The following is a 24,387-nucleotide window of genomic DNA, read 5'->3' as shown; positions in this document are numbered from 1 at the left end:
TAGACTTCTTACAATACTGCAAGTATGAACAGATCCCACATTCCCCCTCTCACCAACTCTTGCCCTCTGTCTATTCATCTCAATGCTCAAAAGCCCCATTCTGCCGATATACCTCTTTGGCCAGCTACAAGACTATTGCTGTGTTAGCATCTTGTTACATGACCTTTAAGATATGTAATTTTATTTCCCCCTTTATTTCTACAGCAATTGACCAATATAACCGTTTCCTCCACAGTTTATGGATTTAATCTTAACCCTATAAAGCCAACTGTGTCATGTTTGATACACATTTCTAAGGCCTCTAAATGATCAACATGATCCAAACTTTGCTGAAAACCTGTTGCACACAATCTGATTGATAGTTTTTTTTTTTTTTTTTTTTTATCAAATAAAAAGCCTTTTGATATAATTGTAAAAACGACCACCTTCAGGTCGTGTCTTTTTGCTGTGAAATCTTTACTGAGTTTTACTGAATACGTAAGAATAACTATTATATTATTAGTAATATTTAAAAATTAACACTTAAGGCCCTGATATTCTCACGGCGAAGTTCTTTTTCTTTCTTCGCTTAGGGGTGTTACCAGTGATATATTATTAGCAAACATCTGATGCCAAGAGCAGCGTTTAGATGAATTGGCAATATAGTGCATTTACATTTTATAATTCACCCCTCCAAATCATTTGAATTCAGGTGTTCCAATCACTTCCGTGGCCACAGGTGTATAAAATCAAGCACCTAGACATGGGCCGCTCTCAGGAGCTCAGTGAACTCAAGTGTGGTACCGTGATAGGTTGCCACCTGTGCAATAAGTCCATTCGTGAAATTTCCTCACTATTAAATATTCCACGCTCAACTGTTAGTGGGATTATAACAAAGTGGATGCAATTGGAAACAACAGCAACCCAGCCACGAAGTGATAGGCCACATAAAAATCACAGAGCGGGGTCAGCGCATGCTGAGGGTCACAGTGCGCAGAAGTCACCAACTTTCTGCAAAGGCAATAGCTACAGGCCTCCAAACTTCTGTGGCCTTCAGATTAGCTCAAGAACAGTGTGTAGAACTTCATGGAATGGGTTTCCATGGCCGAGCAGCTCATCCAAGCCTTACATCACCAAGTGCAATGCAAACCGTCGGATGCAGTGGGGTAAAGTGCGCCGCTGGACTCTAGAGCAGTGGAGACGTGTTCTCTGGAGTGACCGATCATGCTTCTCTGTCTGGCAATCCGATGGACGAGTCTGGGTTTGGCGGTTGCCAGGAGAACGGTACTTGCCTGACTGCATTGTGCCAAGTGTAAAGTTTGGTGGAGGGGGGGGGGGGGTTATGGTGTGGTGTTGTTTTTCAGGTCTTGACCCCTTAGTTCCAGTGAAAGGAACTCTTAATGCTTCAGCATACCAAGACATTTTGGAAAAATGTCATGCTCCCAAGTTTGTGGGAACAGTTTGGGGACGGCCTCTTCCTGTTCCAACATGACTGACCAGTGCACAAAGCGTCGGCCCATAAAGACATGGATGAGTGAGTTTGGTGTGGAGGAACTTGACTGGCCTGCACAGATTCCTGATCTCAGCCCGATAGAACACCTTTGGGATGAATTAGAGCGGAGACTGAGAGCCAGGCCTTCTCGTCCAACATCAGTGCCTGACCTCACAAATGCGCTTCTAGAAGATTCCCATAAACACACTCCTAAACCTTGTGGAAAGCCTTCCCAGAAGAGTTGAAGCTGTTAGAGCTGCTAAGGGTGGGCCAACTCCATATTAAACCCTACGGATTAAGAATGGGATGTCATTAAAGTTCATGTGCATGTAAAGGCAAACGTCCCAAAACTTTTGGCAATATAGTGTGTGTGCTGCACACTTTTCTCTCTCAATAACAAAATAAACATACAACATTTTTTAGAAAACGGCAAGCATTTTTTAAATAAAGCATAAGAAAAGCAACTGATCATGGCAATGTTGATGTTTGCACGAGCTCTGCAATTCGGCACTCTAGTCTAGTAAAGTCCCGTCACTTTATATAGCACTTTATACAATAGATTGCTTAAAATCAAGCAGCTTTACCGTATTAAACGTGAAAAACAGCGTCAGTGTCTCGTTTAATTAGAAGTACAACTTCATTTTCTACTATAAAACAGCCCTCCACTGTGTTCATGATTCAGTAGTGGATGTTTGATCTCGTTCGACTGAACAGGTGAAATGAACCAGAGAAGATTTCCACGTGAAAGAAGGCGGAGCCTCAGCACACACCTACCTATTACATCATCAACACGGACCAATGGTAGTACAAAGGTGTCTACCAGCCGGAACAAACTCTCCCAAAAAAAACGACAGAGCTTTGATCATAAAACTAAACATTTAAATATCATCTTGCTAAGACATATTATTAGGAGATATAGAGTGACGACTGATATTTATGATTTTATGCAAGTAGTCTGCTTTACTGTAATAAGGATCTCGTTGATTCACATTATAAGCATCAGAATTTCTTCTTTCTTTTTGGCTGTATTAATATCAGCATCTGCACCAAATTTGATATATTTTTGCTCAGTTTGCGCCTCTGAAAAAAACTGGTGTTTTTCCTCCTCTAGTATGATCTCAATATTCTCACACTATATGAGCCACAAAAGCCTGATGGATTGAATATGATCCTAAACAAAAAAAACACTCATGCAAACTTTTTTTTTAAATTATTTGTCTAAAGGTTCATAAACTGATCAGTAAAAAAAAAAAAAAAAAATGCTGTACATTTTTGACATTTGTCACTGAATGTGACACTTCTTTATGATGTGTAATGATGTGTAATCTGTCGTTTTGTTTTGCAGTGGAGCAGGTGCCCACAGAAGCCTATTACGTCCCTCTGTCCCAGGCCGAGGTCCTGCAGGAGGGCAGTGATCTCACACTGGTGGCCTGGGGAACACAGGTACGTTAGTAAGAACTTGTTCTCATCCTGTGTTCACCATCAGATTATGATTTCTAAAGCTCTCTGGGTGTCCTGCAGCTCAGCTCAGACCCTCCATGGGCTTATCCTGATGAATGACTGATGTACCTTATGACACAGGGCAGAGAGAAATCATGGGTCATGGGAAAACAAGTACTTCCAAGGCTCGTTTCTAATGGACAATACTGTTCTTTTTTCTTTTCATTAATCCCACAGAGACTCCATATATGAGCAGCACAAACTAGAGCTGGGAGATGAAGGAAATATTTATGATATGCATTACTGTTTGGGGTCAGAAAGAAATTATTTTATTCACCAAGGATGCATTAAATTGGTCAAAAGTGATACTAAACACATTTATAATGTTACAAAATATTTCGGTTCAAAATAAAACGCCTTTCTTTTGAACTTTCTATTCATCAAAGAATCCGAAAAAATGATGTATCATGGATTCCTCAAAAATATGAAGCAGCACAACTGTTTTCAACATTGATCATAATCAGAAATGTTTCTTGAGCATCAATTCATCATATTAGAATGATTTCTGAAGGAGTAATGATGCTGAAAATACAGCTTTGATCACAGGAATAAATTACATTTAAAACAATATTCACACAGAAAACAAATCTTTTAAATTGTAATATTATTTAGCAATATTTTCTGTTTTTACTGTATTTTGATCAAATAAAAACAGCCTTGGTGAGCAGAAGAGACTTACAAAAGCATACATTTTATTGACCCCAAACCTTTGAATGGTAGTATATTCACTATTATTTTGTTGCTATGAAATTAAATAAGTTAAAACGCTGAGGAATGACACCCACAAATGTGTATTTCTTAATGGCATTTTATGTTTTCAAATATGTTACTAAATGTAGACATACACATGCAGTTTATTACTTTTTTTGTATATTAATGTCTAAATTATAAAATGTTTTTCCACTATTTTTCAGATTTTATTTGTTATTTTTTACTCAATTTTGTCTCCATACATCTTTTTAAACATTTCAAATCTACTTAGTAATTTAAAAAATCATTACAAAAATTGTATTAATTCATATTTATTAGCCGCCATGCTCTCTGAACATGAACATAACCTCAACACTGGCTGGAGAGGCTCTGAAACGGCAGCCAACAATAGAACCAAGTGTCAGAACGGAGTCTTTAATTGCGAGTTAACCTTTGACCCTTGGGTTGCAGGTACATGTGATGAGGGAAGTGGCTGCCATGGCACAGGAAAAGCTGGGTGTCTCCTGTGAGCTCATTGACCTTCAGACCATTTTGCCTTGGGACACAGAGACCGTTTGCAAGGTACGATGTGAACGCACACATTTGCAAAGTTATTTCTTCTTAATGGGATAGTTTACCCCAAATAAAAAACATTCACATACCGTACAAGCCGAATGACCTTCTTTCATGAAGCAAAGAAGGAAATATTCTACGGAAGCTGTTCTTTTCTAAACAATGAAAGTATAAGGTTATTCAGGCTCTCAAACTCTAAAAAAGTACCATAGAAGTATCATTCCTATTTATACTTTATGCAGGGAACGAGCTAATAGTAACAACCCCCCCCCCCCCCCCCCCCCCCATTTCCATTTCAGTTTGTTCTCTCTTCTTATTTTGTTAAAGATTTTAATGTACTGGTGCTGTGAAGTTCTAGGGTTTTGTGTAAACTCTCTGGTGCTGCTTGTGTGGTTGTCAAAAATGACACATTTGTTTATATCATTATTATTAAAGGGTTAGTTCACCCAAAAATTAAAATAACCCCATGATTTACTCACCCTCAAGTCATCCTAGGTGTATATGACATTCTTCTTTCAGACGAATACAATCAGAGTTATATTAAAAATGTCCTGGCTTTTCAAGGCTTTATAATGGCAGTGAATGGTTGTGTCGTTTTGAAGTCCATAACAGTGCATCTATCCATCATATAACTGCTCCACACGGCTCCGGGGGTTAATAAAGGCCTTCTGAAGCGAAGTGGCGCGTTTGTGTACGAAAAATATCAACATTTAAAACTTTATAAAGTAAATTATCTAGCTTCTGGTGGATCACCTTCCGTATTCAACTTAGGAAAAAAGTGTAGTGCCTCTCACAGTTTAAAATGCTTATGCTACGTCAAAACAAATTTTTTTTACAAAATCCCAAGAATCGATTAGTCATCCTGTTTTCAGTTGATGAATGAACGGGACATTGTAGCGCGCCTCCCATCCAATAAATCACAATTATCTTTGTGCTTTATCACTATTCATATGAATTCAAATTATGTCCAATTTATTACAAAATTCATAAACATAAATATCGTTTCGGCGCTGTGGCGTGAGATCACTCTGGCTCAGCTCAAGATAAGCGGCACATGAACTGATCTTCTCTTCCGTCTTAATACCAGTTACAGCGTGAAATAAACATGAACAAGCATCTGAAAAGTGTGTTCAAAGATACAGTACAACTTACCGAAATCCTGTCACATGGAATCACTCAATCAGTGTTTCAACCGCGGAAAGACGTCAGTAAAACAGCTTGTGAACAATGTCACATTTACCTCAGAGAAACCATATCCAGTGTCCATAAACTCGTTAGTCAGCTAGAAAAATTAACTCTACAGAGGAGCATTTTGATAAATATATGCACCATATTACATATTCATTAAAAATTTTAATGTTCTTCAATATTTAATGCATGTTTGATTAAATCTGGCAAGTTTTTATGACAGCCACCATTTAAATGTTTGTAGAAATATTTCATATAACTTTTGTGATTCCCATAGTTGACAGCATTATGATTTGTTTTCCATGTTTGCCATGTATTGTACCTGATATATATCCAAAATAATCAATATTGAATCGAATTGGAATCAAAATCAAATCAAATTGCAAGCTTGTGAATCGAAATTGAAACAAATTGTGAAATCTCTGTCAATTTCCAGCCCTACTAAAAAACGTCACATTTTTCGGTTAAGAATGAGCGAACCGCACCAGGTTAAGGTGCTGTTTAAGGCAACGGTTAAGTTCAATGCAGAATAGGGGTGTAATGGTACACGTATTCATACCGAACGGTTTCGGTACTGGGCTTTCGGTGCGGTGCACGTGTGTACCGAACGGTTTCCGAATGCAGTCTTTAACAGTTAACAGTCGGCTTGTTTTAAGCGCGGAACACCCTTCAATCCGAGTTTCCACACCAACATCGATCAACATTTATCACAAAATTCAAACGATAAATGCCGTTTTGACGCTCTTTAATGTGGCGTGACTGATCACATCACAGTTCAAGCGAAGCGTGCGCGTGAACGCAATCATCTGTGAACGCGATCGATCATCTCTTCCTAAAGAATAACATTACATACATTACATTACAACTTACTGTCACATATCATATGTCGTGTAACGCTCAATCAGTGTTTCAACAGTGGAAAGACCTCAATATAACTAAACTAAACAATGTCATGTAGCATCACATTTACCTCAGGCAGTCCTTCAGTGTCCACAGAATTTTATTCACTAGAGAAATCAGCTCTTTCACTAAATATATGCTCTATATTAGCCTGTATATTCATTATTTTCTACTCAACCTGTTAGTGATGTCTTGATTATTTAATGTGTGTTTAAATAAACCTGTCATGAAAATGACAGCCACTGTGTATAAATGATTATATTTACAACAACGAATTGGAGAAAAACTTTTATAATTAGATATATCAAAAACTGCCTTATGTGAAGTTTACATGTTTGCGTACTTTGTTATTGGAGTGTGATTATTATACATAAAAATAAATAGCAACTGAATTTAGGCTAATAGTTTGGGCTCTGTTGTTAAAACCTTTAATATTAATGTGCAAGTAAGGGCTCCCTATATAGTTTACAGCAATATCTTTAATAAACTTTTAGTTATAATTTAATTAATTTAAGGACAGATACTTTTTTCCCCCCAGTAAACCAATACAAATAAATAAAAAGCCCTTTTGTAAAACTGCTGTACCGAACCCGTACCGAACCGTGACTTCAAAACCGAGGTACGTACCGAACCGTCATTTTTGTGTACCGTTACACCCCTAATGCAGAACCTACAAAACTAGTGTTTAAAAATCAATGGGCCCATCACAAAACTGTAATGTAATGAGAAAATGGTTGTAATATTGCTTTATGGTGGCACTTTTCATTGTATAATGATAATCTCCCAAATTGAACTACTGATGCAAAGAGTAATTGTTCTGGCAGGAGCAGTGTAATAGAGTAGCATGTCTTATTGATTCTGTGCAGTAGATGATTGTTTTGGCAGTGTGATCAGAGAGGAGATGTAGATTCTCATGGGTTGTTTGTTGGAAAGCAGCTTCTTAAATAAACATTAAACCCATTAAACTGCCTCCATGAAACTCAATAGTGTGTTTACAGTAAAGCACTACAACACCGTTCATCGTTCTGAAAGCGCATGAACGTTTTTTGACTTTCCCCATCTTTTTTTTACCATATATCCTTTATTCGCCCCATGCACGTTTTGGGTGTTTCTCGGTCATTGTGTTTAGAAACACAATATCAAATCGAGTGTCTGCATGTCTCAAATGCTTCACTTCTCTGGTATACACAGGTGTAGTTCATCACGATCTGCTAACAAACAGTCACACAATAGCTGCTGTTTTATTTCAAACCGTACACACTTTGTTTAAAAGTCTTTACAATAAATACCATATGGTTCAGTGCTTTTGGGGCCGCAGTATATCACACACATGTGCCATTATTTGGTAGCAGTGTAGAGTAACTTTGTAATTAGACAATTTGCAATGAAATGCAACAACTGAAGCAATTGAAAAATATGGTTTGTTCTTGACCCAAGAAAATGCAGTTGTGTTCTATTAACTTCTATAAATTCAATATCAAAGTGCAGAGCAGAAACATTTTGATTCCAGATGTGCGTGGAGAAGCAAACAAACATGCAGATCTCTCAATACTCAATGTGTGTTTGTGGTTGATGTGGGACCGACAGATGAGCACATTGACCGTTCCAGTAAATAAAGAGAGAGGCGTAAAACACAGGCCATTATTTGAAGGTTTATGATCAATGAAACATGCACTAATTAAAAAAAGTAAAAAGGCTTGTTTTGTACCATGTTTGTTCATTTGACTCGGATATGAATGTGTAATGTCTCTGAATAAGATTAAAAAACAGAACAACACATTTTACTACTTGCATCCTCACCCAGCGTTTGTGTGTTTTCAGAAGACTTGAAATATGGCATATATACAGACCAATGTAATGTTTTTTTTGGTCATTCACTGTCGTTATACTAAAATGCAGAATATGCTTTAAAATTCACCTTTAATGAACAGATGCAGAAGCTTTCAAGTGTGGTATTACAAATTTAAGAATATGTTTAAAGTACAATGTATTCAATATTTAAGGTAAAGACGATGACATCTGTTATGCCAAGTTTCCAGGCCAGTTCCTGTTCTCTTCATTCTAAGTCAAATGAGACAGATTACTGAGATTCTCACCTTTTGTCTGTACCATTTTTGAATCGTCAGAGTGATTGGATTAGCATCTATGCATTTGATTGGATTAGAACTGCTGACTGGTCATTGCTTTGTTTAGATTGTCTCCTCCTCAACTATGTAAGGTCAACATCTTTAAGGACTGCCCACTGAATGCCTATAAAATACCATGTACTGCTCCCTTAGTGAGAGTAGGGTACTGTATATAATGTACAGATGATGAAAAATAACATTCATATCAATTTCCAACATGTCTATTTCTGTACATCCAGCAGTCAGTGTGAAGTAAAATCACTGAAACTTTATTTACACCTACCTTGTTTGGTCCAGATTTTCTGACTTTTCAGTTTGGTCCGAATCAAAATTACAGGTGTGAAACCTCGGTCTGGCAGGGCCCTAACCACCATACACATGGAGGGGGACAAGTCCCCCCCAATAATTAGAAATGGCCAAATTGTCCCCCCCAATATTTGAAATTATTGGACTGCTCTGCTGCACTCCATTCACGATTTTACAGCGCTCTGTATGTTAGGATGACAAAAAGTTTTAAAAGTTACATTTTTAGTCTGGTCTGCCTCGAGTCTAATTGCGCTCGTCAATGTCAAAGTTATTGAGATGGCCAATCAAATCAAAGTAGGCGGGGTTTGTGTTCTCTTTTGGCTTGTGCAGTCTTCACATAGACAAGTGTGTTAATCTATCGCTTAATGCCGTTGCTGAGAAAGACTCTTTCTGGTGAAATCACAAAACAAAATGCTCACAAACGTGTCCATGCTCTTAATATACAATCATTGATCATCTTTGATTTTAATGAAGAAAAAATATAAATACATGAGGGCGGATTAGAATCTGTAACCTTCGACACAGTTTACAAAAATTCTACCACCAGACCACTAGGGAATTCAAATGTTAACAGCGGATCGATTTATTTATTTACTAACGGGAAGAATCTCGAGACTAACGATATATTTGACGCAAATTAATGCAAATATTATTTGCAAATGGTTCCAAAATGATTATTTCCCATCTAGAATTAGACCTTGAGTTTCGCTTACTGTTCTGTTCCTTTATGCTTTATAAAAATAACGAATGTTCAATACATGGTTATGGGCTTGCGGTCCGGATCAAACAGACGAAATTTGGTCCGACGAAAAGAGGTAGTCTCGGTCCGGATCAAACTGAACAAAGGTTCGGTTTGTTTCTAGTGTGAAAGCATTTTCTGTATGGTTCGGACTTTCAGACCATTTACAGGAAGTTCCTGTTTATGTTTAAATATTATTTGTTATTTTTTTTTAAATGTTATTTTTAAATTTGAAAAAGTGAAAAGATGCGCAACATGTCTTAAGACAGAAGGTCAGAAATGACTTTGACCACTTCATTAAGTTTTATTTTGTAGAAAGCCTTTCTTTAAAGTGAATTTCGTTTTGTATAAATTGTATCTTAATTTGAATCAACGTTTAATCAGATAATTGCCTGGATTTAATAAATAAGAAGCAAATACTCCAAAGCAGACAACAATCGTGACATAGAGGCGCGGGATCGATCCCATGCTTTGCACATGAACTGGAGCGCGTCTCAAATAAACCGAAACTCAGCAGCTACTTGCCTCACAGACATGAGAAATATGTGTATAGAAAGCATTAAATGTCTACTTTTAAACGAAACAATTTGAAATGAAAAGAAATGTGCACTGTTCACTAGTGGCAACGATATGCGTCACGTCCGTTTACAAACCAGTCAAAGTCAAGATATAGCCCACAGATGATGACGACAGGACGCGAGTATGTCATGTAAAGTACTTTAGTGCGCTCGCATAATTGCAATTTGAAACCAAGCCAAAACTAACCAAATGTATAAAATGTATTAAAACATGAACTTCGGTGCGGACTTTCAGGTGTGAAAATGCCCTGAAGTTATCAATTAACTGCATTAAACATGCAGAAAACATTCATTTTTGAGTGTACACTACTGTTCATAAGTTTGTGGGTTTCTTCTGCTCATCAAGGCTACATTTTATTTGATTAAATACAGTAAAAACATTAATATTGTGAAATATTATTACAATTTAAAACAACTGTTTTCTATGTGAATATTTTTAACGCTCTGTGGTACGCAATATGATATCAATGAGGAAAAAAATATTTGTGGTGTTTTTCCAGCTTAAAATTGGACACTATAACAATATCGATACAAAATTTTATATATTTTTTACTTATTTAATTTTTTTAAATGTTGTTGCCTCAAGGCAATATTATACCACAATGGACAAATTGAAACATTTGACATTAGAAAAAAGAAATATATTTATTGAAAGCATCAATTTCTTTAACCAGACACTTGGACAAACACATTTATCCAGTTTTTAATGCATTACAAATTTCATATTTAATAAAAAGTAACATTTGGAATTCAGCTGTTGCTCACAGGGAACATTGTACCATCGTGGAACACAAGTATTACCAAACCATCATATCAAGTTATCATATACATCTTCATCCTCATCTCCATCTTCAATCTCACCCTCACTCTATCCATGCCGGATTGTCACTGACCTCATCTTCCTCATTATACACTCAAATAAATTTTTTAACTAAATGTTGTTCTTGGCTCGTAATCATAGGGGAACCACTTTTGGTGCTATGTAGCACCATATCTTAACAGGTTCTGTATATGGTAGCGGTGCTATGTAGCAGCTCAGTCATTCCAAAGAACCGTTCAAGAACCACTGAAGCACCAACATTTGGTGCTATATACAGGACACAAAACGGACCCCTGTTGTTCATGTGACCACTTTTTTTGCACTTTCATTGATTAGTATTTGAGTTCTTCTTCCCTGAGATAAGTTTGACCAACTAAATTGGTGTTTCATTGTATTAAAAATAAACTAAAATAGACTATGTTGCCTTGAGGCAACACTGTACCATAGAGGGTTAAATGTAATTTATTCCTGTGATTTTAAAGCTTAATTGTCAGCATCATTACCCATTAAATGTCATTCTAATATGATGATTTGCAATGTCGAAAACAGTTATGCTGCTCAATTATTGGTGGAAACCATGATGCATTTTCTTCAGGATTCTGTGATGAATAGAAAGTTGAAAAGAGCAGCATTTGAAACTGAAATCTTTTGTAACATTATACATGTCTTTACTGTGACTTTTGAGCAATTTAATGCCTCTTTGCTGAATAAAAGTATTAATTTCTTTCAAATAAAAAAGTCTTACTGACCCTAACTGTTGAAGAGTAGTATATGACACAGATACCCATCAACACCACTAGATGTCCTAATAAGAGTTTAAGTTTTAACTTTAGGACCCTTCACAAGCTTTAGAAATCACTGGAAGAAGTCCAGAGCCTTTTGGATTGGGATTTGATTTATTATTGGTCCATGATTTAATGACGATCGATGAACACTTTGTGGATAAATCTCATGAAGAAAAGCCCCAAAATAAAAAGAAAAAGTCAGAAATAGTTTTGCATAAAGAAAAAATCAAGCCTATTTTAGCACCTTTAACACTTTGTAATGTGGTGTTATTTTCATTACAGTGAAGAACCAAAATCTCCACACATAAAGAAAAAAGCTACAAAATACAGTTATGAAAATTATCCTGGATGCAATGATTGTATTCGATTTATTTTGTAATTTAGCATAAATTAAATTCAGTACAAAAATACTGGCACATGTCCACATGGATTATTAAACAGCTGCGTGATGTAGCCGATCATGTGATGCAGGGCTCCAGACTAACATTTGAGAGCAGTTGCACAGGTGCCAGGAAAAGTTAATTTAATCATAAAATTACTATTGTTTTGTTAATAAGTGCAGTTACTAATAATATTACATGTTTGTTTATTGGAAATTTAACAGTTACGCACTGCACGTGAATTGATATGCAGATAAATAACTTTTATTAACAACAGTAATGTGCAAAAACCTGATTTTTATAGGGAAAATGTAAATATTCTGCTCTTATTAAATGCACCATTGTTCTTTTATAGTATATCACTAAACTGACCAACACCTTCAGTGATAATAAAAGGAGCGCTCTTTACTTGTAAAGTCATTTTTAACTTTACTGTAATTCAGTCACAATTTGAAGAAAAGTGTTTGTTTTTCATGAGACTTAGTGACTTCCTATTTTTGGAAATGGCTCTAAGTCAAATAAGTGCTCCTCTGTCGCCACCTACTGGTTATAGTGGTAATATGTCTTTTTAAAATAACAGTGCTTGTTTGCCATAAACTGGCTTACACCTTTTAAACTTTGTTTTACAAATCATCACATTAAAAATACCATTAAAATTGGAAAAATTGTTTATGATTTGTGGACTGAAACCCCTGTTTCTCCTGGTTTCCACCATTTTTTAAATATATTATATGCGGCCCGCCACGCATAATCTACAAATCAGTTTCACAATGTCAACACAATGTGGCAGTACTAGATTTTAGGCCACGGAAACATTAACACGCGCAAAAGCGGAACGAATCTGCGCTACTTGTGCGCAACTCGCGAGCTGAGTCTGAGGTCTGAACAAATGTTTACTTGCTGAGAGTCTCGATCACACAAGCACTAAACAGCCCGCGAGAAGTGTTCGGAGCAGAGGTCTCGGTACAATCTGCAGATCTCTGTGATTTAATTGAGTTTAAAGCCAGTTGAAACTGTGTTGACTTAATAAACAACACTAATGTGCAAATCAGCAGAAACACTGAACCACAATGATCCAGTCAGAATACTTTTCAAACAACAATTCACCATCATTTATCATGGATTTACTGTGGTCACACTAACTGAACCGTGGTAATTTGTCAGAAATGTAGGTTAATATCTCATCTTATTTTATTTTTAATGTAGACATGTATTAAATGAGTAATAAAGGCCAAATTACAGACTATTTTTGTCATAAACTTGCAGTTTTGTGCATTTGTATTTATATGTTTATAGACTAAATACCATAAAGCCATTCTAGATATAGAAATTATACTTTTTACTTTTTGCCATGTGTGCATTTTTTGCTCTTATTTAGTATTTTGTCTTATTCTATTCTAAATATATCTAAAAATTATATTAATAAATCAAGATGCTTTTACTAGATAAGTTAAATGACATAAGAAATGTTTTCTTGTTTTCTGGAAAATAAAATGAAATTAAAGTGAGTTTTTCCTTAAAACAAGCAAAATGATCTGCCAATGGGGTAAGAAAAATAATATTGTTGCAGTTTGAATTCTTGCTTCTGTCCCAGACAGAAATAAGATTTTTTGTCTTACCTCTTTGGCAGATAATTTTTGCTTGTTTCACTTAATTTAGATTCCCATAAATAAAATAGATATAATAGAAAAAGGAACCGGCCCCCGGATGTGTCCACAACATCGAATCGGGCCCCCTTTTAAAAAAGTTTGGACACCCCTGGCCGGCACTAGATCTCGCAGTGGCGATGTTATTAATTATGCTGTTATTTCAAATGCCTTCTAGCTGGATCTCCCAGCGCTGTGTAGTAACGGTGTCACATGACCGAGATCTGCTTGTGTATGAGCTCGCACTGCGCTGTCTATAATTTGCTCCAAGCTGATAAATGGTCAGCGCAGTTCAACCAAGTTCCGTTACGTCTTTCTTTTCATTTGCCATTTGATTTTTCTCATGCACTATGTCACAGAAATGTCAGCTCATATCAATTGGGCACCGTGGTGGTTCACCAGTGCGACCTCTTACAAAATTTAGTCACACTAGCAGGAAAAAAAGGTTGCGAAATGTGACCATTTAGTCGCAGTCTGGAGCTCTGTGAGGTTTAATATACAGCTGCGTTGAGAGTGACTTGCGACCAATAGGATTTAATGAGGGGCGGGGCTACCCAGCATAATGCACTGGAACTGGAGCTCAAGCAAGCTATATATATTTTTTAATACAGTTGCATCTAGTTCGAACAAAACATTTGATGAAGAAAAAATATTTTGAAATGTGGGTGACTGCAGATTTAGTGTGTTCTCTTAAAGTATCTGCAGTGCATTGAGATATAAAGTGTTAAGTGTGAGCTTTCTGTCTTGAGAATGGATACCTGAGCCTTAATTTAATCTGGAAGTGCTTCGCCTTAAAGGAGCTCCATAAATCCTGTCACATTTATAAACAGTGTTTTAAAAATGGAAATTGTAGCTTATTTCTTCCATTCCTGCAGTTGGTCCTTGAGCCCTGTACTTTCATTCTTCTCTTGGTCTGAAGTTGTTGTGAATGTAGCGAGCTGAGGTTGAAGCTGTGTGGAGAACCCTCGCACGGCCTATGCTATATGCTGTTTGAAGTTTTACTGACGGCTCACACTTGATGTATGTCGTCTCGGAAACGTCCAGCGAAGATCTGTAATTTCAGCTTGCCGAAAGTCTAGACTGCTCATGCTCTCGTACTAGTCATTCTAAACTTCCCAAACCTTCTGAACGATGAATTTCTTTTGATTGCAAATGGGTTTTTAAAAGTAGTTTTCTAGAGATGACACACACACACAGAGGTTTGTTTTGCTATCTAAGTGAGGAGGCTTATACAAACTGTAGACTCAAGTCTTCCTTGGACTTAAACCGTTACATCTATGGCTCTACTTTTGATTTATTCTTCCAAAATTTGCCAAATTCAGTGACTTTATTTCTTTATTTTGATGTAAATGTTGATGTTATGGCCTGGTCATCTCTTACCAGAAGCAGATAAATCCATAACAGACAATAAAACACAACTGGTTGAGTCTGCCTCATATATATTCATCAGTCTTCCCTGCACGTATGAAACACGGCTCCTGTCCGTGTGGTCATTGAAACAACACGTATTTGGAACATGTTGTTTTCGGTTTCCTGTTACTTCCTCCAGGTGATCCGCAGCTCTGCTAATCAACAACTCTGAGATCTCTATATATGCATGTTGCTTGTTGACTCAGGGAATCATCTGAAATTGCAGTTAAACTGAATGCAGTGTGTTTTTATTCCCCTCTGGTGTCTGGAACTGTTCAGTAAATGTAATAGACGTTCATTTAAAGGATAAACAAAATGGCCAGTTTGCCCATGCCAGACCAACAGCTTGGATGATATAATGTGGAAAGAGATTTTTTTTTTTTTCCTCCTTCCATTCGTTCACATTTATGCGGCTGGGACAGGTTTTGAAAATATCATAGTGTGTCCTAGATCGAGCACAAACCATTACAATAGTGTAATTATGATGAGAGTTTCCTTCTTGGCCTTAAAGGAATACATTCAGCCTCACCTTCATGATGTTACAAACCTCCAAAGATTAAAATTTGAAGTTTTTTTCCATACAATGACAGATCATTGTCCACAGCTGTCAAGCTCCAAAAATGGCAAAAAACAGCACCATGCCAGTAGTCCATATGATGATGATATGAAGGTTAAAAAAAACCTCAACACATATATTCTTATTGCAAAAAATTTAATTGTAGCTGAATACCATGAAAAAAATAAACAGGCTAAAGAGCACTTGCACAATTAACTTTTATATATACCAAAAGCCCTGTTTCCACCAAAATTACCCGGAACAATTTGTCCCAGGAACTCTTTTTTTCCCTCAGACCTGCTGCTGTCTGCGTTTCCACAGCGGTCTAAAGTACCGTGAAGATTAGTCCGGTGACGTAGGACTGCACGCGACATTCCAGAGCCCACTGGATTTCGTCCTCCGCAAATAAACGTAATAAAGCCTGAACCTCGTCGTCGGTCCATCGGTCGCATTTTTTAAACTCCATTGTTGATTCAAATACTAATCAGCTCTTACTGCACGTGCTGCAACAGACTTTTAGGTTGAAATAAAATGCTGCGTGAGCTCAACCAATCAGCATGTTCAGCGCCCAAGTCGCACACCCGAAAGTACCTGAACTTTGAAAAAGTACTACCTCGCGAGCCGGGCCGTTTTGAGGGGGAAATCTTTACCCGAAACTTTATTTAGACCCCGGTTCCTGTGGTCGAAACACATCGAGTACCACCCCAAAGTCCCTAGTTCCTGGGGAAAGTTCCTTTGAGGGAAACGCGGCTATAGAAAAAACAACTACTAATATAAATTTCAAGCATTAAAGTATTAAAGACAAGTAAACAGTTAAACAAATTAGCGACTGCACCAATAAATACAAAGATACGATTTAAATAAACGTTTTCGGGTACAGAAACTGTAATCAAATGTAAAGTAACTCTGCACTTTATTAATAAAATATTGGCTATACATTACATATATAGTCACAAAAGTGAGTGAATTTTCTCTTTGTCTTTTGATGTTTGATTAACGTTATCATAGAGATGGCATACAAATCTGCCGCTGTCACTTTGAGCTGCACGGATCCCATGCTGTTACATACATCTTTTCTTTTCAACTGTTTTAAGACATAACTGACTGTGTTTACGAGAATATTTTGACATATTTTTGTGTTTTTGTCTATTTGTGTGCCGTGCAAAAAGACGTGGAAGAGAACTCATTATCGCACACTATTTACTATGAGAAGTGGTTTTCTGTGCGCACGTGTGTGCAAAGTCTTTGCGCTCAAATGGTTTAAAATTGCATAAAAATGTGCACACAGGAACCGGTAAGCGAAATCGAAATGTGCATTTCTTATAGAATCACCGATTCTTGGAAATCTAGAAACGGTTCTTGATACCCATCATGCACTATATTCTGTGGCTGTGTTCGAAATCAATACACTCATAAACCCTCCTCCACTATTCTCTACATTACTCCACTAATATGAAGGACTTGAAGGTGTGAGTGAAAACGAGTGCGTGAGTTTGGACACTTGAGTGCGCCGGAAGGGCTGCCACTTTTGCATAGTTTGTGCTTGATGTTTAATAATCATTTGAAACTTAGCAAACTGGCAGCTCCAGTAGTAATGAACATTTTTATTTTTAACTCTGTCATGGAAACTAGCATGTATAAACCTTATTTTAATATTTAATAATCAATTAAAAAGGAATTTATACCTGTATGATATTACACTGTACCCACATTGGATGATTCAGCAGCGGGTGCCATCTTTTGGCGAGACGCTGGAATTAATTCGGCACAGTGTATTATGCATCATGCCTCTGAGCATACATTGGTTGTACACTCGTTATTGTGGTGCATCGTGGGATTGAATGAGTGCACTCGACAATGTCCACTATGGTTTCAGACACAACTACAAATGGCTGTTCTCTCAAATAGTGCCCTTTTTAAGGGAGGCGATTTCCGACTTAACCCAAGTCTTATGTAGTTATTAATTTCACTTTGTTCCTCAAACAAAGTGATTGTAAGTTATTAGGGCCGTGACACACCAAGCTGGTGGTTGGCCGTCATCCAACGTCGGGCCATTGGTTTTGTTTTGTTTTGTCCCAGACGCTGCCGACGTGAGGTGGCAAAAATCTACTTTAATTTTCGTCAACGAATAAAAACGAGACGAAAATATTAGGGAGGGACAATTAGGGAAGAGATCCAGTCAGAACTGAACTGTGTAAAAGTAGCCTGACAAGCCAGACCCACTTCAAGATTTTGGGTCTGGGAACACACCATTGGAAGGACTCAATCCGAGGGGCGGGATAAAACTCTGCACGCAATAGGATAGCGCTACAACCAAACAGAGCAATGAAGAAGGTGAAGCGGAGCTGTTTGATAGATTAAACTTTTGCCTTATCTGGTCGGCAAAACTCCGTACACATCTTCCTTTCTTAAGAATGACTTCAGTGCCGTTCTTTTCTCAAAGAAAAGCTTAACTCCAAGTCTTCCAGAGTCGCAGCCAAAGCCAATTTGAAAGACCGCTGTTCGCCAGCTTCTTTGTTTTCAAGTAGCACACGGAACCGCCGCAACTTTAAATGGCGTCATTATGTTAAGCCCGCCCACCGACTCTATACACGATGTGATTGGCCTGACTAGAGTTTGGTTTTTCCAGCTCGCAAGCCAACGGAGAGTTGCTAGACTACCCTGGTTGCAAATTAGATTTGCTGCCACTAGGGTGCGTTTAAATTTCTAGGTTTGTGTAAAAGATGCACACATTTGAATTGTAACGTGCTGATCAAACGGCGGGAAAACACGGCACTGTTGTGCTTCTACAGGCTCACGTGACAGCGGTTCAATGAATAGCGCATATTTATGTCAGGTAACTGTTTATGAACTAATTCTTATGAATAATGACTGTTTACTTTACAATGTTTATATAGTAATATGTAATAAATCTACTGTAGATTTAGTTGACTAAAATATTATGATATTTAGTATACTAAAACTAGACCAGCTGACTATAACTAAATGGCATTTTAGTCAAAAGACTGACTAAAACTAAATCAAAATTTGCTGTCAAAATTAACACTGATCCAACAAGAATGATGCTTTTGCAAAGGGAAATATTTGTCATATTTCCTCAGATGACTTGGAATTAGACATGTGCCGGTAAACGGTAATACGATATACCGCAATAATGAACATGCACAATATTGTTATCGTGGGCACTTCAAAATACCGTGAATAATTATTTATTACGAATTATTCCGATTTTTAGAATGAATTTTAAGAATACTTTACCCATCAACCGTTTAAAATGAAAAACACGTCAAAGAGGAACGCACACTGATGTAAATAGACCGTGCATGAGCCGAGCACATGGCGGAATGAGGAGACCCGCTGAAGTGCACATTCATTCTCTGACAGCAGAGGGCGCTGACGGAACAGCAGAAATGCAGCCGTTTCCCAAATAATCACATAACCTTAATACATAATACTTAAAGACTTAAGGCTATTCATTTTCAAACTTCCATTTTATATTTTAATCTGGACTATATTACATGCCCTAGATATTGTTTGAATATGTTTGATATGTTCACACACTTTACAAGGCTCCAGTATTTAACATTAGTTCCTTCATTAACAAACTGACAATGAAAAATACATCTAAAGCATGTATTAATCTTAGTTAAATGTACATAAATTTCAGCATACCTATTGTTCTTTATAATTCTTTTGCACTTTAATCTGTTTTAAATATTTGTTTACTTTATAAATTTTTGTGTATTGCTTTATTGTATTTAAATGTTTGGTTCTTTTGTTATAAGAAAGTGATTTAACCTGTTATAGTATGACAACACTTTTTTTGCAACTTATTTCAATATCGTGATAATACCGTATACCGTGATAAAAGCTTCAGCAATTAATCGCAACATGAAAATTTGATACCGGCACATGCCTACTTGGAATATAGTACAGAGGTTATATGGAAAATGTTTAGATACTTTTGTTATTTATTATTAATTATTATTTGAATAAAAAATTACTTGTATCACTATATCATAATTCATTGAGCATATTATGTACCTGTACAATTATTTATTTATTCCCAATTACTCTTTTTACTGTATTTTTGATCAAGTAAATGCAGCCTTGGCCAGCATAAGATGCATATTTCAAAACCCCAAACTTTTGAATGGTAGTCCATAATAATTTTCATGGATATTTGGCAAACCCTTGACCTTGGAAATCCATGACCAGTGCAAATTTACATTTATTCCAAAATGTTGACCCCATAAATCATAAGTGTCTGTCCCCATAAATCAAAAGTTCAAAGGTACCCTACACTTTGGATGAGGTGACGTGTTCTCCTAAAGCAGAGTTGACATGCGAGGTAAGATGATGCCCGGGTCTCAGGCTTCAGTCTATGTCCATTTGGTGTTCTTTTGTCTGGACTCCCAGGACGTGACCCAGTCTGTGGTCCGCAGCGATTGGAGATGGCACTTCCCTCCATCTGCGAAGGCCAGTGGTCAGCAAACCTCGGAAAAGCCAAGTCCTCATTACAATGGGAGTCTTGTTTCCATATGGGTTCAGCTCTGTATTTAAAGGATATTTTGATTTGCTCCGCTCTCTGGCCGTCTCAGCAGCACAGCTGATGTTCCAAAGCAAACGCTCTGCCTCGTCTGGTTAACATGATCAAGATGTGCCCTGAGCCCTGTGGTTCAGTGCTCTTGTATTTGCACCTAGTTAAATGCATGTTTAGATGTGCTGTGTGTTTGTGCAGTGTTGCTGAATGTCTGGAGAGGTTACTTTTAATGTGAACGTGGACTTCCTGGAGTTCCTTGTGCTCAGCGGTGGTCCTAAACATCGCCTTTGCTAATTTTTTCCTACGTTTCGAAGGATGCTAATCGGAGCAAGGATGCTGAGGAAACATATGCAAATGTTATGCATATGAACTGACTGCAGATGAAGAACATTCAGCTACCTGAAGCCATTTGATCAATGTCAGTGTGAACGCACCTTAATTCCCATGCTACAAAGACCATGTTTCCCCAAAAACAAGTGACAAAGATCTGTCAAACCTAAATGAAAAGAGGTACTATTGTACTTTTCTGTACTATTACAGAACCATTCGGTGCTTTCTAGCAGTAAAACTGGTTTAATCAAAGAAACCCAAAAGAAAACCATAAATGGTGTGAATTAAAACTGGAATGAGACTAAAATGGACCAAAAATGGATCTCAGTCCTCTTCTAAGTTCAGACACAATGGCCCCATTTACACGACATGGTTCAAGTGACCCAATTCCAATGTTTCCCTGTCATGTGGCACAGATCGGATATGACATGTGAACGTGTAAGCAGGAAAAAAAACACATGAATTCCGATATCCTTGCATCGGATTCAGGCCTAAATCCAATATGATTCGGATACGTGCATTTGCATCTGCCATGCAAGCGGTCAAATTGGATATTCTCCAGTAAATGCGAGTCATACGTCATTGAAAAGGGACTGAGGCGAATGACATCAACTCAAGTGGACACGAACTGCGATCACATGATGCTAATGACGCAACAAGGGCTCTCCTCTTTTTTGAGCCTTACGAGGGCAATGTTTTGCTGACCGCTTTACTTCCTTTTGCGGGTCAGAACGTCTTGGGCTGTTTCGCCAGTGTGTAGTGTAAATGCAAATATCGGATACGGGACGCTTTTAAAAGATGATGTAAGCGGGTCATCAAAAAATTCCGATATAGTCCCCAAATCGTGCATCAAGACCTGCAGTGTAAATGCGGCCAGTGTGAATGAAAAGTGAATTTGGTTCTTTTTTTAAGACTTCTCTTTTGTATAGTGTCTCTGTCAATAGCTTTTATACCATGATGCCATGGCAATCAGTATACTCCTAAATGTTTAAAATTCACGTCTTACAGATGTACACATTTAACATGCACCTGTCCTACTCTTCTGGGAAAATGGACCAAAATTATTGATGTATTATTGATGTTTTTGTCACCTGATGCTCTCTACAGCAAGACTGTCATATTAGCCATCATGTTAGTTAATAGCAAATTAAGGTTGATAGCTGTGACATTTCTAAAGCCTATTAGCAAAAATCTCTTTAATATATAATGTCCAACCCACAAAGAAAACTGTGTTTGTCAAGTGAATTCAAGTAAAGATTTAGATGACTCCACGCTTCATAAAACTGATGTTAGTTTTGTATAGAAGCAAGAAACCGCTCAAAAAAAGAACAGTAAACAAAGCCTGACCAGCGACCACCTCGCTTTTTTCAGTCTGATCAGAGACACATACTGTAGGTTGTTTTTACACTTGAGTCTTCTTTAAAAATAAAAAAAACTCAAGCAACTTGAAGTGGACCAAGACGTGAAACAAGTGAAAGACTGTGAAAACTTGCATAACTCCACATTGTCTGGCGAAAGACAATAACTCACTGAGAGAACAGTTTTTTCGCAGCCGACGTCCTACTGAGTGAATCAGCTGAGAATGGCCTTCATTTACATGTCAAATATCCCCTTGCCCCATATATCCCCCATATTAATCCACTTCATGTTGAGAGATCATTTAGAATTCACCCAAAATCTATTGGATTTAACGTCAATTCTCACTATATAGTATACGATATAATTGCAACAAAAGGTTAAAACGAAATGATTAAATGTATGATTAACTATTAGATATAAATGATCAAAAAACCAATTGGCATTCTATCCTAAATTCGACAATATGATAAATGGAGTCAGAATATTATAATCAAATCCATTCTACCCAGCTGGAGACACGAACGCGCAACGGCCTTCGAACCGCAGCTCGTGGAGACGTCCGACAGATTATTTAGGCGCGCCGAATAAATCCACAGAGAAGGAGACAACCAGTATGGAGAAGTCCCAGAGCAAGTGGGGAAATCAATTTTATATAAGTTAAACCACAATAACACGCTAAAGAGAACTTAGTTTGCAGCTGGCTTTTTGTGTGTGCGCTTCGGGTGTGTGCTCAGAAAAATGGATATTAAAGTTTAAACTGGCAAGTCTTGCACAGTTTGGAAGCGGATGGAATATCAAAGGAGACAAGTATATGTCAAGAACAAATCATTTGTGAAGATCTGCCAGAAGCGGCATCCATGATGATTTGAAGATTTGTACGGAAGCCTCTGATGACCAGACTATATTGAAATTCGTGAACGGAAAATATAAAGTGAGCCCAGAGGGATTTGTATTCACAATGTACATTCCCAAGACCTCCCAAGATGAAGGGGGCTTCATGAGATCGTTTGGGATGTTCACATATGGACCAAAAATCCAGCGAACCGCATTCAGACCCCTGAAAAGGACCATGTAAGAAAACGCCCGTACTCAGGTGCTTAAAGTAAACACAGATCAGACATAACATTATGACCACACTGAGAGGTGAAGTGAATAATACTGATTATCTCTTTGTCACGGCACCTGTTAGTGGATGGGATGTATTAGGCAGCAAGTGAACATTTTGTCCTCAAAGTTGATGTGTTAGAAGCAGGAAAAATGGGCAAGCGTAAGGATTTGAGTGAGTTTGAAGGGGCCAAATTGTGATGGCTAGACAAATGGGACAGAGCATCTCCAAAACTGTAGCTCTTGTGGGGTGTTCCCGGTCTGCAGTGGTCAGTCTCTATCAGAAGTGCTCCAAGGAAGGAATAGTGTTGAACCGGCGACAGGGTCATGGGCGGCCAAGGCTCATTGATGCACATGGGGAGTGAAGGCTGGCCCGTGTTGTCCGATCAAACAGACGAGCTACTGGAGCTCAAATTGCTCAAGAAGTTAATGCTGGTTCTGATAGAAAGGTGTCAGAATACACAGAGCATCGCAGTTTGTTGTGTATGGGCTGCATAGCCACTGACCAGTCAGGGTGCCCATGCTGACCCCTGTCCACCGCCGAAAGCGCAATGGTGGCCTGGTCTGATGAATGGTGGAGTCCATGTCCCAACGGGTCAGGGCTGTTTTGGCAGCAAAAGGGGGACCAACACAATATTAGGAATGGTCATAATGTAATGCCTGATTGGTGTATGTCTAGACGACTTCTGACAGAATCCACCCCAGCACCAGCATACGTCATGTTTGTGTATCGTTTATCTAAATCGCAACCTTATACATGTTAGCAGATGCTAACTAAAGCGACTTTAAATGCATTCAGTGTACATCTTCTACATGTGTACGTTTCTTCCCTTGGCCTTGGTGACAGAGCTACAGGAACACTTCTGAAGTTGAATAATTACACAAGGGCATACCATGACCTTACTATGAAAATGTCACGGCGTTTGTGTAATGCACAGCAGTTAATACAACACAATTCCCGCTTACACTGTTCACATAAACGCTCGCATTCAGGAGCGAAGAACAGACTCGACTGTTAAAGCTGTTTTTCTGCTGCTTTAGAGGAGGATCTTTGGAGTGTTTGTGTTGGGCTCTGCTGTTAAAGACTCAGTTCCCTTTGCTTCAGAGAATGAGTTTCCCGATGGAGGCTACTTGACGAGATAATGCTTTTCGTTTGGGGTCGTACATCATCTGTGCTCACGCTGACCCGTGGCCCGTGGAGCTGGAGAGATACCTGATGGGTACGCGCTCAGATGAATAGAGGAGTGACCTGGCTTGTCTTAATGGGATTGTTTGCTCTGTAAAGTGAGACGGCGCATGCGTGCCACAGAATTCCGGCCTGTATTCCATGTGGACATGGAGCTCTGTTGGCTGAACCCGTTGAACCCCGAATGAAAGTGCACG

General features: G+C 38.0%; 1 protein-coding gene across 1 annotated transcript in view; it reads left to right on the top strand.

Moving 5' to 3' along the window:
- The window catches only part of bckdhb (branched chain keto acid dehydrogenase E1 subunit beta), a 128,781-nt gene that overhangs the window by 42,963 nt on the left and 61,431 nt on the right, over positions 1-24,387 (top strand). Inside the window, exons 7-8 of the mRNA XM_079837946.1 lie at positions 2,817-2,914; positions 4,133-4,243. Coding sequence (XP_079694072.1) covers positions 2,817-2,914; positions 4,133-4,243 — 209 coding nt within the window. The remainder of the gene's footprint in view (positions 1-2,816; positions 2,915-4,132; positions 4,244-24,387) is intronic.

The sequence above is a fragment of the Gobio gobio genome (genome assembly GCF_949357685.1).
Source record: "Gobio gobio genome assembly, chromosome: 15".
In the NCBI taxonomy this organism is placed as follows: Eukaryota; Metazoa; Chordata; class Actinopteri; order Cypriniformes; family Gobionidae; genus Gobio; species Gobio gobio.
This window is presented reverse-complemented; position numbering and strand designations above follow the sequence as displayed.